Source organism: Balaenoptera borealis (assembly GCF_965194805.1).
Source record: "Balaenoptera borealis genome assembly, chromosome: 12".
Classification (NCBI taxonomy): Eukaryota; Metazoa; Chordata; class Mammalia; order Artiodactyla; family Balaenopteridae; genus Balaenoptera; species Balaenoptera borealis.
The window spans coordinates 98,905,277-98,919,006 of NC_138869.1; the positions used below are offsets into that span (position 1 = coordinate 98,905,277).

The following is a 13,730-nucleotide window of genomic DNA, read 5'->3' on the forward strand; positions in this document are numbered from 1 at the left end:
CTTTTCTCAGCACAATGGTCATGATCGATACCCACCACGCACAGCAGGTCAGTTGACAATACCTTACATTTATAGCATTTTTTCCTCGAGGTCACAGGGCTAACATTACTCTCCCCAGCCACAAATCCAAACCTAAGTGTCTTGGTAATGAAGAAATCATTTTTAAAAAACTATCACTTTTTCAGAAATGTGCTTTTACAAACGCTACAACACATTGTACAACGTGCTAAATTACCAAGCAGTCATCACATTACCACAGTGCTAGAAATTGCTAGAGAACACTGACCCAGAAACAGCCAACAAAGGCTTCAGTGGCCTAATACTGTCCATGCAGGCTCATATGGTTACAAACAAATGACTTTCAATGGCACAAGTACAAGGTTAATCCTACTTAAACAAGAACATGCCTTGGCTCTTTTTATCTCTTTGGACCTGCTTGGTAAGTCAAGTTACATAATTATTCAGGTAGAACGATGGCTGTGGTTTTAATTATCAGACCAAATTTTACAACGTAAACCAAAAATTAGGACCAGGTTTTTTTTTTTAATCATTAAATTAAGACTTTATAAAACTATGACTTTACAAAATTATAAAATAATTTTACAAAATTAAGACTTTTCTAATTTTAAGACTCTGAAGCCTAGAATTGCAGAAGACTCCTATTACTGTGAATGAGGGAGAGTGACAACTGCTATTTTACACCTGAGGATGCTGTGTGCTGTTCCCTACTTCCACCAGGTGGCCAGTCTCAACCACGGAGGTACACCACACTCCCATTTGCATTTCCTAAGAAGGTACTGTGGATATCACAGCACTTTTTGCTCTCATTATTTGGCTCTGCACATACCTCATGATGCTAGTAACATATATAAGCATGCCAAATTGCTGTTTTTCACTTCACTGACAAAAGCTTCATTTCCTGCTTCAGAGCTTGTGTAAATAAACCACTAGAACAAAGCGGTGCTTGCAATACATGCCTGTTTATTGCTGTTGTTTACTGACTTTAGTTTTTTGGCAGAAAGCGATACAGCTTTAAAGATGCCAAACTATTTTGAATCCTGTGCCTTGTGTGAGCTAGCAGCAAAGGCAAACCATGAGCCCTTATTGTGCTGAATTAACACTGGCTATCTCCTTTCTTCAGAATACAAACTAAGTGCCACAGGCTAGAACTCATAGTGAGGGGCCCACGTGGCTGAAAAGCAGGTCCAGAATACTTTCACTTGAATGTTGGATTTGCTAACAGAGATGTGAATAAAGCTGTACTCTTGGTGCCTTAGAAAGAACACAAAAATTATTATTTTTGCTACAAAACATGAAACTATATTCTGTCTATATAACAGGACCAGGATTCAATATCCTGGTTGCCTTTCATGCTTAAATGAGAAAATACTTATTTTTCTCTCCTGGTTATCTTCTGAAAACAGATAGACTTCATTTTAATCAATGTCCCATTTCATTACCATCATCAAAGAGTATTTAGCAGAACATCTGTGAATCACTCTACAGGTAAAATTCAGTTTAACAACAAACCCAATTGTGAAATAATCTGTAAATTGTTGCTGTAACTCAATTCCTTAGTTTCCAATACAATCTTCTAATGAAGTGACATGACTTAAAATTACTAGCAAAGGGCTTCCCTGGTGGTGCAGTGATTAAGAATCCGCCTGCCAATGCAGGGGACACGGGTTCGATCCCTGGTCTGGGAAGATCCCACATGCCGTGGAGCAACTAAACCCGTGCTCCACAACTACTGAGCCTGCGCTGTAGAGCCCGCGAGCCACAACTACTGAGCCCGCGTGCCACAACTGCTGAAGCCCGTGTGCCTAGAGCCTGTGCTCCACAACAAGAGAAGCCACTGCAGTGAGAAGCCCTTGCACCACAACGAAGAGTAGCCCCCGCTCGCCGCAACTAGAGAAAGCCCGCTCGCAGCAACAAAGACCCAACGCAGCCAAAAATAATAAATAAACAATTTTTAAAAATTACTAGCAAATATGAACAGACTCAGAAACCTAGTAATCAGCTAGCTAACAGGTGTTGAAATCCCAAAAGAGGGAAGAGGAATATCACTTTATGTCTGAAACCTCAAGTAGCTTTAACATCCGTAATTCTAATCAACTTAACTGCAATTCAAAATGATCACTGCCAATGATTTCTTCTTGTTAACTACCTTTTAGCAAAAATATAATTTCTTGTTTTCCATGTAATGTTCTCTAACTGACCTCTTCCAACTTATAAATTATTTTACTAAGTTGGGTATACAATTTAATAAGTTGAATTATTTTCCAGTTATCAATGTGACATTTCTCCCCAAATTAAAAAATATTAACAAATACATTATTTCCTTCTGAATTGATCAGCTATATTTCTAAAAATGAAAACTGTTTTCCATCTTTCACATGAGTACACCTAAGATGATACCTAAGTAGCTACGAAACAGTCTTCACAATCCTATTTTTAATCCATTCTTTGTGTCTGCAACAAACTAAATATCACGAAATGATGGCGAGGCTTGGGGCCGTTGAGAAAAGAGGAGGTTACCCATAACTTGAGCAATTCCCCATCCAGTACCTGAATGCCCTTAGCAAGGCCATCGTAACCCTCTTCCTCACACTCAGAAACAGATGCAAACACCGCCCAGATACCTGCCCTCAGAGGTGCTTTGGTTTCCTTCCTCACACATAGAAACGCAAGGCATTTTCCAGTTCCTTAAAGCACGAACACAATACCTTCCAGAAACAGCAGCAATGACATCGGTGCCAAGTATCTAATCTACAAAGAATTGATCCTATTAACGCTGGTATTGCTGGATGGGAAACCCGGGCTACCTTTCCCATTTAGTCACACCTTCCAAAGATAAAGGCGGTTATGTTCAAAATCCAAACGAACTTCAGAAGCACCTCAAAATGCTCCCGTCCCAGGCATGGAAGCCTGGGCTCACTTTTCAGAGATGGTTAAAAAAAATAAAAAAGTCTCGTTTGTTCCCTTGGAGACCCTAGCACCATCCCGTCCTCAAAGAGGATCAACTAGGAAACATGAAAGTCCAGAGGTAAATATTTTCATATCTTTTTTTTTTTCTACAAGCCTCGATAACACGCCGAGAGGGAGGGGGAGACAGAGAAAGGATACGCAGGCAGGTACCACCCCCGCCTCCCCGCACAGCCTCACCCGCGCGCCGGGCCGTCTCCGGGCAGCCCCGCGCCCCGTACGCCGTCGAGCGGAGCCGAGACCGGCAGGGCCGTCGCGCCGGGAGGAGGCTCGGGCCCTGCGCCGACCGCGAAGTTTGCCGCCCGCCGCCGCCGCCGTGCCCCGGGCGCCCTCCGAGGTTGCGGGGCGGCCGGGGAGACGGTCTCCGGTGGAGACGCGCCCCTCGGGGACTCCGGTGCAGCCGGGCCCCGGCGCCCGCTCCCCGCAGCGGGCGGACCCCCACCCCCGGCGCCCGGCCCGAGCCCTCCGCGCGGCGGGCGCGCTCGCCTTACCTGGCCCGTGGAGGCGGCGGCCGTGGCGGTGGCGGCGGCGGCGGGCGCGGGGCCGGGAGCCGCTCCGGCGGCGGCGGCGGCGCCTGGGAGGGGAGGGAGGCGCCGGCGGAGGAGGAGCTCGGGCGAGGAGCGGGCGGGCAGGCGGGCGGCTTTGTTTCCACTGCGCGGAGCCACCGACCCTGCGTCACCATGGCAACCGCCGGGGCCCCCAGGCCCAGTGGGGACCCCCCCCGGCGCCCGGGGTCCGGGACCCGGGACCCGCCGGGCCGCCGCCGGGACCCTTGCCCTTCTCCTCAGCAGTCTGGCTGCTGCGAGGGGACAAGGACCCCCAAGGAGCCGCCACCACCACAAACACGCCCCTCTCTCAGGCTCCGTCGCCAAAGCGTCGGTCTCGCCCCAGCAAGAGGGGAAGCGGGGCCAGGGCCAATTCCTCTTTGCCTCGTAGTGGCACCCCCTTTGGCTTCCCACACTGGACATTCCAAAGCCCCCTCCACACCTTTCTCCTTTGGAGCTGTACCCTCAAAATGGAAATGCACTGAAGAGAGAAGAAAGCAGTGCGAACTGACGAAGTGTGCAGCACCTGGTCCCGGTGCTCCTGTGGCCGCTGCCGCAGCAACCTCGGAGCTGCCAAGACGCACCGTGCCGCCGCCGCCGCCTCCCTCTCTTACCCAGCTTCGCCTCAGCGGGTCTGGGCTCACTCCAGAGGTGGAGGGCCCCAGTAGGAAAGAGGGGGAAGGGGGCTTCAGGTTTTATCGTCAACACAGGATACGCTTGTAACCTTACACGCTGAAACTCAACTTTGAGGCTGCGTTGTGAATCTCCGCGGCTGCCACTGCTCAACCACTGGCGGTGACTGCGAAGCGTCTACCTTGACCGCTGGCTTTCTCTGTGCCAAGCCCGGACGGTGCACTGCAGGCCACCGTGCTCCGGAGAAGATAAGGGTGAGGCCAACCTTGGCACATGCCAAGCATCCTCTCCTAAGGAAATACTTGGTGAGGGAGGGAAAAGTACTAGCACACCCACAGTAATGCTTCCTCCAAAGGACAAGAGCTGGAGGACAGCTACCACGGGGTGAGTCATCACCCCATACTATGTTTTCTTGAAAGATCAGTTACTGAACCCAAAACGTACAACGTCTTCGTTTAGACCCCAGGGAGCATGGCATTTATTTCCTGGCACTTGTGAATCACCAAAGGAATGTCAATAACTTATAACAAAACCCCAGGGTAGCTGATGTTTTCTGGGTTTGCTACCCATCTGAGAAGCCCTAAAGCAGAACAATGTTATTACCAATTGAAGCTACACATATTAATTAATGAAAATAGAAGATTCATTTTATGGTGGAGAATAGAAACAGCTTGTTCCTCAGAACGGTTGGCCATTTTCCTGTACTGGGAACATTGGTACTTCCAGATGAAGTCAAGCGACGAGGTCTTTCCCACAGGCTGAAAAGCAGTTTGATAGTATTTGTCAAAATTTTAAATGTGCATCCCTTTCACCCAGCTATCTTGATTCTCAGAAATGTGTCATGCAGAAATACACAAGTGTATAATGATAGATGTACAATGGTGTGCATTGCAGCAATTATGTAATAGCAAGAATTTGAAACAACTTGTATGTCCATCAGTAGTGATGTGCTTAAATAAATTTGGCACACTCATGCCGTGTAATACTATGCAGCCATTAAAAAGAACAAAGTATATAAAATACATTAAAAGACACTGATTTCTTATTAAATAAAAAAGAGCGGTTTCAGAACAATATAAATGGGGTGATCCCATTTCTGTACAAGAAATTTCTAGGTAGATAGAAACATAGACATAGACATATAGATAAAGGTCTGGGGAAATACACACCTAATTGTTAATAGTGATTACCACTGAAACTACAGTTTAAGAATTGAAGAATTATATGCAATTCGATTTGGTCTGATTTTTTTTTTCAGTGAGCAAGTATTAGTAATTTTTCAATGAAGAATCAAAAGACCCTTAATAAGTGTTTGTTGACCTATGCATTGCTGCCTGGTTGAGAACTAAATACAGAACAGGGAATGGCTGTTGAGTTGGCCACCCCTAACCCCGAATGCTGAAGGCTTGGGAAAGCCCACGTTGGGCCCACACATAGTGAATTCCTTCGTGACCTGGTTCTCCCTTATTCTGTGAGGTATTCTTGTAGACATTCGCTTTTCTCAAGGAGATTTAGTTTTATCTTAAGGTCTACCCCATTCTAGCTCTCAGACAAAATTACAAGATTGTAAGGAAACCATCCATTTAAAATTTGTCGCCTTACCTGCCAGGAGATATCATTTGAACAAGTTAAGTGGCAGCCATTAATCCAATGAGTTAAGTTGGAAATGAAGGTAGTACAGCTGAGAAAATTATTGTATGGATGCATGACTGGCCTTTCTTATTCTCACCATTTTTGAAATATGTAAAATAATGAATTTACTTTCCTAAAAAGATCTTCTAGAGGTGCGCCATCCAAATCAGTAGCCACTAGCCCCATGTGGCTACTTAACACTTGAAATGGGGCCAGTCCAAACTGACATGTTCGGTAAGTGCAAAATACACACCAGATTTCAAAGACTTGGGACAATAACCCAAAAAAGGTATAATATCTCATTAATAATCCTTATATTGATCACATGATGAAATAATATTTTTAATATATTGGGTTAAATAAAATATATTAATAAAATTATCACAGTTTCTTTTCACTTTAACATGCTTACTAAAAGCTTTTAAATTATACATGTGACACATTGGACAGCTCCGTTTTAGAACTAGTGTTTATGCTAAAAATCATCAAGAAACCCAAAGTTAACTTTTGGTTAAAACAAAATATAATTACCTCATTAATGCTTTCCAATTCATACATGTGCCATAATATAGCAATTTATGTTCAATGTTTTCAACCTATTGAAAATGTTAAACTTACAGAAGAATGTCGTAGACAAATAGTAGCTCATCTGCTTATAGTTTAGAGAGATTTTACCACAGACACCAAAGTTAGATTACCTGGGCCTGAATCCCAGCTCTACTGTTTATTAGCTACATGACCCAGGAAAGCAGTTTAATACATCTGGTCCTCAGTTTCCACATCTGCTAAACGGGCGTCGTAATGGTACTTACCTCATTGAGTTGTTCTGAGAATGAGATAAATGAATGTATGAAAAATTCTAATTACGATGCCTGATCATATACAATGCTGAATAAACTTTAACTATTATTTTTTTTATACGTCGTCAAATCTGTCACTTTTTCTCTTAACCTTCAATTCTGGTTAGTCTTTATTTGTCTGGTTAGTCATAACAAATCTTTTCATCTTCCTTTAATTAAACTGATTGGCACTGTGTCTGAGCCATCAAATTTTAATTCTCCTCACCCCTGAACTGTTTATAAAATTATTATCAAAATCAAAGAGATATTTTGATCCATTTTAAAATAGCAAAATAAATGAAAATTTTCAATTACATCAGCATTCATAATAATTTCATTTTGATAAAAGATAAAATTTCCAGGTTTAAGAAAATGCAACAAATATCCTCAAGATAATATACATTCTATATATTATCATCAAATCCCTAATATGTAAAATAAACAAGATATCTCGACTGAAATATTTATATAAAAATTTTCCTGTTCTATAATTTGGAATTTGTCTACCCAAGTCCTTATTTCTTTTTCAATTATAAATCATAATAATAGCTAATCTTTATTACACACTCTGTCCAAGGTCACACAGTTATTTAGTAGCCAAATTACTAGACTCTTAAGCACTACACACTAAGAAATTTCCTTAAATTATTTGAGAGCTTGAGCTCAAATATGTTTTATCCCATTAAGCTATGAGTTTAGAAATAAACAGAGAAAAAAAAAAAAAACTTCAGTCTTCTCCAGTTACAACCTCATTAAGTATATCTCCTTTGACCCCTGCCTCCTAGTCATGTTCTGACCTTGTTTAATGAGGTAATATCAACACATTCGAAACACATGTAAAAAAATACTTCTGTTGTCTATTTTAAAATTAATTTTCTTCATGGATAGTTTCAAAATTATTGGAAAAGCCCAGTTCCAGCCATTTAGAAGTCTTGGGGAAAAACAAAAACAACAACAACAAAAAACCAAACATCCTGCAGAGGCTACAGGAGCTAAAAATTCAGAACTCACAAATTCGTCTCCTCCCAATACCACCCCCTCAACCAGGACACTAGGCAAATCTGTTCTAAAAGGCAAATATTGACTATCGTATCCTTGCAAGTAGAGAAAAACACACTCCTTTACACACTGCCTGTAAGTGGTATGGACATCCTTGCTCGAAGAAGGTATTTGGGTCCCTTGGACTAAAAAACCTGTGGCCATACAGGACAGTTTAAATCATATTTGTTTCAAAGGCTCCAAGAGATGCCCAATTAACATTCTCAATTCCTTCATCAGAGTGAATCTCTTAGAGAGATAAAAGATCCAACCAAATGACAAGAATGTCACCTAACTTGAAATGAGCTCTGTATAGGAACTCCTTCATCATTGTGAATCTCTGGGAGAAATAAAAGATCCAGCAAACAACAAGAATGTCACCTAACTTGAAATGAGCACGTTGTGTAATGTGTTGGTTGACAAAAGACTATGGATACCCAAATGGCTCTAGCTAGCTTTCTTACCAATGCCAAACAGATCCATTATTGCTGATAGGGCTGAAGGAGGACTAACTTTTCACTGCAATCCATTCCACAAAGATAGGATGAATTTTGAAATTACCTTGCTCTTTATCCAGGTATTGCGAAAATTATTGTCAATAATTGGAAGTGACGATGTATTTAACCACTGAGCTATCTGACATATCAACATCAGTGTGAGGAATTTGCTGCTAATTAGAGAAGTGTATCCTGTAAGAATCCTGGAGAATACAGGCAAAAGTAGATAGGATTGAGAAGCACTGTCCTATTTAGCATTTCTTAGCCCCTGGTGTTTATTGTGCAGCCCAATTAAGAACATATACATATTATTTGCCAGTGGGAAAAATGGCAGGGAAACAGAGAGTTAAACAAGCAAATACATCACAGTTCCTTGCCAAGAGCTCTCTATGGAGAGATCCGACATGATACCTCAGCCAAAAGTATAATTTGATATCGACCAGATTCTGTTAAACTTTTGATGTGCTTTAATCTGGTTTAAATAAGTTTTGTTTTAAATAAATTAATTTGGGGCTGTGTTCAAAAATGTTGTATTCAGAGGCAGTGTAAAGATGTTGCTTCCTTTTCTTGGGTCATTAATAGAGGCTCACACCTCTTTTCAGGTATCCCTGGCATCAGACCTTCTCCACACTCACAGCTTAGCTCATTCCAGCGGCAAAAATGTGTCCGAATAGAAACCAGTTCCAACATTATGTTTTAAATTCATAGTTCATTTACTTATTGATCCCTGACACAGTTGCAAATTAGCTCTTAGCAGAATGGAAATGATTTGTTTCTAGTTTCCTCGTCTATAAAATGAGAGTATTGAAGGCTGCCCTTATTCCCAGTAAAGAATTTCATAAGTTTGAATTAGATGGTTCAGTAAAGCTCATTGATCAAAGGTTCTAAGTGATTCTAATGCTGAAATACTTTTGGAGTGAGAGACTAGAATTGGTATCAAAGGGAAACCACGTGCTGTACACATCATTATAATAGGAAAATGATTTGAAAGGCCCTCCTTGTGACTAGGTCTTTTGAAGATTATAAATGAAGAACTCTGTGTCATCAAAGCCACGGGTGTTGTGACCAGACAGGCTCTTCGTGGATGAGGCACACAGCACGTCGAAGCAAAGGTGCCCAGCAGCCTCCCACTGTTGCCTCACCATCACTCTGAGAGCATACCTTGCTTTGCTAGACAGGCACAGATGACAGGAAATACCCAGATGTAGGCTCGTTTACAGTGGCCAGACAGGGCAGCTTAGGCAGGGGTAGAGGTGGGAGAAAAACTCTGCTCAGTGGGGTGGGGAGGACTCCAGGCAAAGGACAGGGTAGAGTTACCAGATAAAATACAGGACGTGAAATATTTGGGACATACCTATACCAAAACATTTATTCTTTGCATTTATCTAAAATTCAAATTAACTGGGCATCCTCTATCTTTATTTGCTAAATCAGGCAACATCAGTTACAGATGCAGCTCCTGGGAAGAACCTATTCTAGTGGGCAGAACAAGATCTCTCGTCAACACCCTCATGGTCAATGGCTAATAATGGCAGTGCCAATGAATCGTCCACAAAGGAAGTGAGGGCAGATGTGAGGAAGCTCTGGGAGAGGAAGAATGCTGTTCTTAGAACAGGGGACAAGATCAAGGCTACAGTAACAAGAGGGAGCTGGCAGTGAGTCTTAAAATGTTGGGCTAGAAGGGTGCTTCTCAATGTTTCTGCCTCCAAACCATTCCCAGAACCAAAGAACCCTGAGAACCCGGAAGTGCAACAAATTTCCCAGCAAGGAGATACTAGAGTCTGAAAAAATCCACCCCAAAGCTTCTAACAGGCATGACCACATGAATGAGGCTATCTCCCCAATTAGCAATGTTTTGAAGATCACTCTAGTTTATGGAGAACGGATTTGGGGTGAGCAAGTTGGAAACAGGAAGACTCATGCGTGTATCAATGCAGTAGATCAGGCGGGAGATGATTTTGAGTTGGGCTGGGTGGGTGATGGCAGAGGAGATGGAGACAAGTGAAAAGATTAAGGAGGCATTTAGAGGAAGAACAGAGAAGTCTTAGGAAGGGGTTTCCTCCAGGACAAGAAGGAGAGGATTGCACCAAGAATGCCTTCTAGGTTTCTGGCCTGCCGTGAAGGATTCTGTGCTGAGGGAGATTACCTGGGCCAGTTAGATTCCCTCTCCTGAAAGAAGAGTGGGTAGAAGTGGACGGAGCTGGAACGTACGATACACGGCCAATGCTGACCACCATGCTCATCCCAGGGCACAAAAGGACAGGCAACTGCAAAGAGAGAAACAGAGACCAGAGTTGTGTGGCCCTCTAAGAGGCCTAAAGCCTCACGGCTTTGCTTTCTGTTCTCTGAATACATCAAGTGCATTCCTGTCCGAGACCCCTGCCCAGACCCGCCTCCCTTGTATCTTTCCGATACCCCCTCAAATGTCACCCACTCGAAGACAACTTTCCCAGCCATCCAATCTGCAAGAGCACCCAGTTTCTCATTATCACACCATAATCCTCCTTTATTGTTTTCAAAACACCATCTTCTAAAATTGTCATTCGCTTACATGTGTGTTGTCCACCACCCCTGCTTCTAGGATGCAAGCTTCCAGACCAGAGGGACTTTTCTGGCCCTTTCATGCTGATGCCCCCACCCCCAAGAACAGCAGCTGGCATGGTGGGCACTCAGTAAAGGCCTGGTGAAGGGGTTCTGAACCGGATGGTTTCCCAGTTCCAGGTTCTAGCTCGCAGGGAGCCGGCCATAAATTGTTTTCTACCCTTGGATGCTGTAAAATAGCCATGTCCTTATAATAACCTTTTCTCTTCCTTGATCTCATTCCAGTGGCTTCTTGACCTTACCAGCAAAAGGCCATACTCGCCGCTGAATTAGATTTCTACACGGAGAAATCTAATTCAGCAGAGGGGCTGGATGAAGACCAGGGAATGCGCCAAATAGGTCAACCTCTAATAAAAAGAAAAGCCACAGACATTTTAACAAATTAGAACAGATATACCAAGAGAAGAATAATCCACTAGTAAGACACTAGCCTGTTTTACTGTTGATGAACGTTAGCTACTTCAAAGGTTTTATTCCTTTCACGTGCAATCTCCGGGCTTGTTTTACTGTTGATGAACGTTAGCTACTTCAAAGGTTTTATTCCTTCCACGTGCAACCTCTGGGCTAGGCCAGAGATCCAGAGACAAAGAAGGGGCAGCCCAGCCCTGAGGGAAGGCAGCGCGCAGGGCAGGTGAGGGTGACAGTAACCGTAGCACAGGTGGTGAGCCTTCTGTAGCAGTCTGCAGACCAGGCTTCGGGTCTTGATGGCCACCAAGGAGGTAATTTTCCCACTGGCTCTTGAAAAAAAGAAGGGGGTCATTCCGGGTAGGGGAAACAACAGCTGCAAGGCGCAAAGATGCTGAGCCAGTGTATCATATTCTGAGACCTTGATTCAGTGTGGCCAGAATTCAAGATATTTATGGGCCAGTGGCAGGAATGATATTGGGACGGTAGCAAAGACCAGATTGTATGGACTTTTGTAAGGAAAAGTCCTTTTCTTTAGTAAAATTAAGGCTCAGGATAGTAAAATCTAGCCCTGGAAAAATTCTTTCCTGGTGAACAGGACCTCCCAGAGCCTAACTCTCTTCCCTCCTGGAATTTCCCACTTCCTTGTGACTCTCAATACTAAGAGCGTCAGGGGACCCTAGTTCTTCCAGCTGAAGAGCTGGGACTTTATTTTCTAGGTGAACACACACACACACACACACACACACAAACACATCCTTTCTGGAATGCTGTTTGACATTCTCTTTGAGACCGCCTTCAAAAGAGCTGAGCAAATATTAAAGCAGAATGTGATTAATAATGAAGCGTGTTGGAAGTTAAGAGGCTGGCTGGTCCCAGTCCAGGTTCCCATGGATGGATATCCAGTGTCGCCAAGACCAGCGCCATTGTCAACCTCCTCAATGACAGCTTGCCGGAGAAAGGCAGCGAGCCAGCAATCCTCCAAAGCTGCCTGTTGTGTACGCCGATGGAGATCGCAGACTCACAAGGGGCTTCAGTTAACTCATTTAACAGGAAAGACATTCATTAGAACAGTTTGATTTTCATGAAAACAAAACCTGTTGGCTGGGAGGTACTCTGTCCTTTCAGAAACTCACATTATAGAGGAAACCCCCCCGGTGAACTTTTTTCTCTGCTTTCTGGCAATTTGCCACATTCTGTCAATTCCATGTTTTTACTTAAATTTCAAACCCACCCTCCTACTCACTTTCAGTCTCATAATTCTAGTAAGGACTTTACTATATTTTATCTGAAATATCATAATAGCTTATAAACTGGTCATGTGACCTTCAGTCGCCCCTCACGTGTGTCATGTGACTCACTGTTTCTGGCTTCCTAAAGCACAGCTTCGAACATGCCATGCTCTGCTCCTGAACACTCTGTAACTCCCCATTGCCTACAGAAAGACAACCTTGCCCAACTCTTTTGCTCTCTGCGATCTGGCACTAACTGACTTTTCCCATTGTAATGCCTACTACATTGTCTTCGGGCCACAGCTGAACTAAAACATACTGTCCATCTGTAGTGACAGGTTTATTCAGCTTGGAGTGCCCTTTTCTCCAACTTTCCCCAGGTTCAAATATTACCCACCCTTCAAAGCTCACTTCAGATGCCCACCCTTCACTGAAGCAATCTCTCATCCTTTTGGTGGGATAGAATCACCCAGTAGCTCCCAAAGCACATGACCTTGCATCTCTCTTGTTGAGCTTACTACCTTGCATTTTGTGCCAGGGTGGTATTTGCATATGTCAGGAATAAAAACTCCTGAACCACAAAGTTTGGTGTCTTCTCTTTGAATCCCGCATAGCCCCTAGCATGGCTTCTTTCCCCCTAGCCTGGTGTCTTGCCCTCCATTGGCAGTTTGTTGAATTAATTAGGTAAGTATTTCATCCCACATAGAACTCCCAGCCTAGGTGTAACTTCCATCTGGGTCATTGCTGTGGCATCTTGTTTAGTTGTCAGACAAGAGTGCACATCAAGGATTTGTTTTGTTTTTCTCTTTTGTGTGGGAAGTGGTGGTTTGTTGTTGGGGGTTTTGAGTGAAGGCAAACTGAAGAGGTGCCCATTTGTAAAAGGTGGCCTGGAAATTAACTCATCCCGCCGCTCTGAAGGCACTCCGACTGGCACAAAAGCCCAGCTTTGGAGTTGCAATCTGAGCTTCCTTCCCTGCGTGCCTAATTACTCACGTGGGCTTCTTTTGTTGGAGGTTTTTTTCCTTCTTGGACTTTTGCCCTGCTTAGCCCTGAACACCCTAGCGCTAGACACATTTGTTTCATCAGCTTTTACTCCGAAAGGATTTTATAGGATCAATTTGCTTAAGCAAACTTTTAATTTGGTTTTGTTTTCTCTTTAGGGACTTTATGTGTAAAACTGGAACGCGTGTGTGCAAAATCAGCTGATTAAAGTGATTGAAATGCCAGGGAGCAGAAAGACAGCTCAGCCTCGGGGGACACTGGGCCAAACAAACGGCATACGTCCCAGATATTCGTCTTGACTGTTTTCACGTTTGTGGCAAT

At 43.6% G+C, this 13,730-nt stretch overlaps 1 protein-coding gene across 15 annotated transcripts in view; it reads right to left on the minus strand.

The window, feature by feature from the left end:
• RNF182 (ring finger protein 182) overlaps positions 1-11,242 on the minus strand; it is a 154,936-nt gene extending 143,694 nt beyond the window's left edge. For 5 of the 15 annotated variants that reach the window (XM_082345444.1, XM_082345446.1, XM_082345439.1 and 2 more), the window contains exon 1: positions 3,477-3,959. In XM_082345444.1, coding sequence (XP_082201570.1) covers positions 3,477-3,953 — 477 coding nt within the window. In that variant the 5' untranslated portion in view covers positions 3,954-3,959. The other 10 variants (XM_082345440.1, XM_082345449.1, XM_082345453.1 and 7 more) reach the window with 6 other exon arrangements.
• Positions 11,243-13,730: the final 2,488 nt, after the last annotated feature.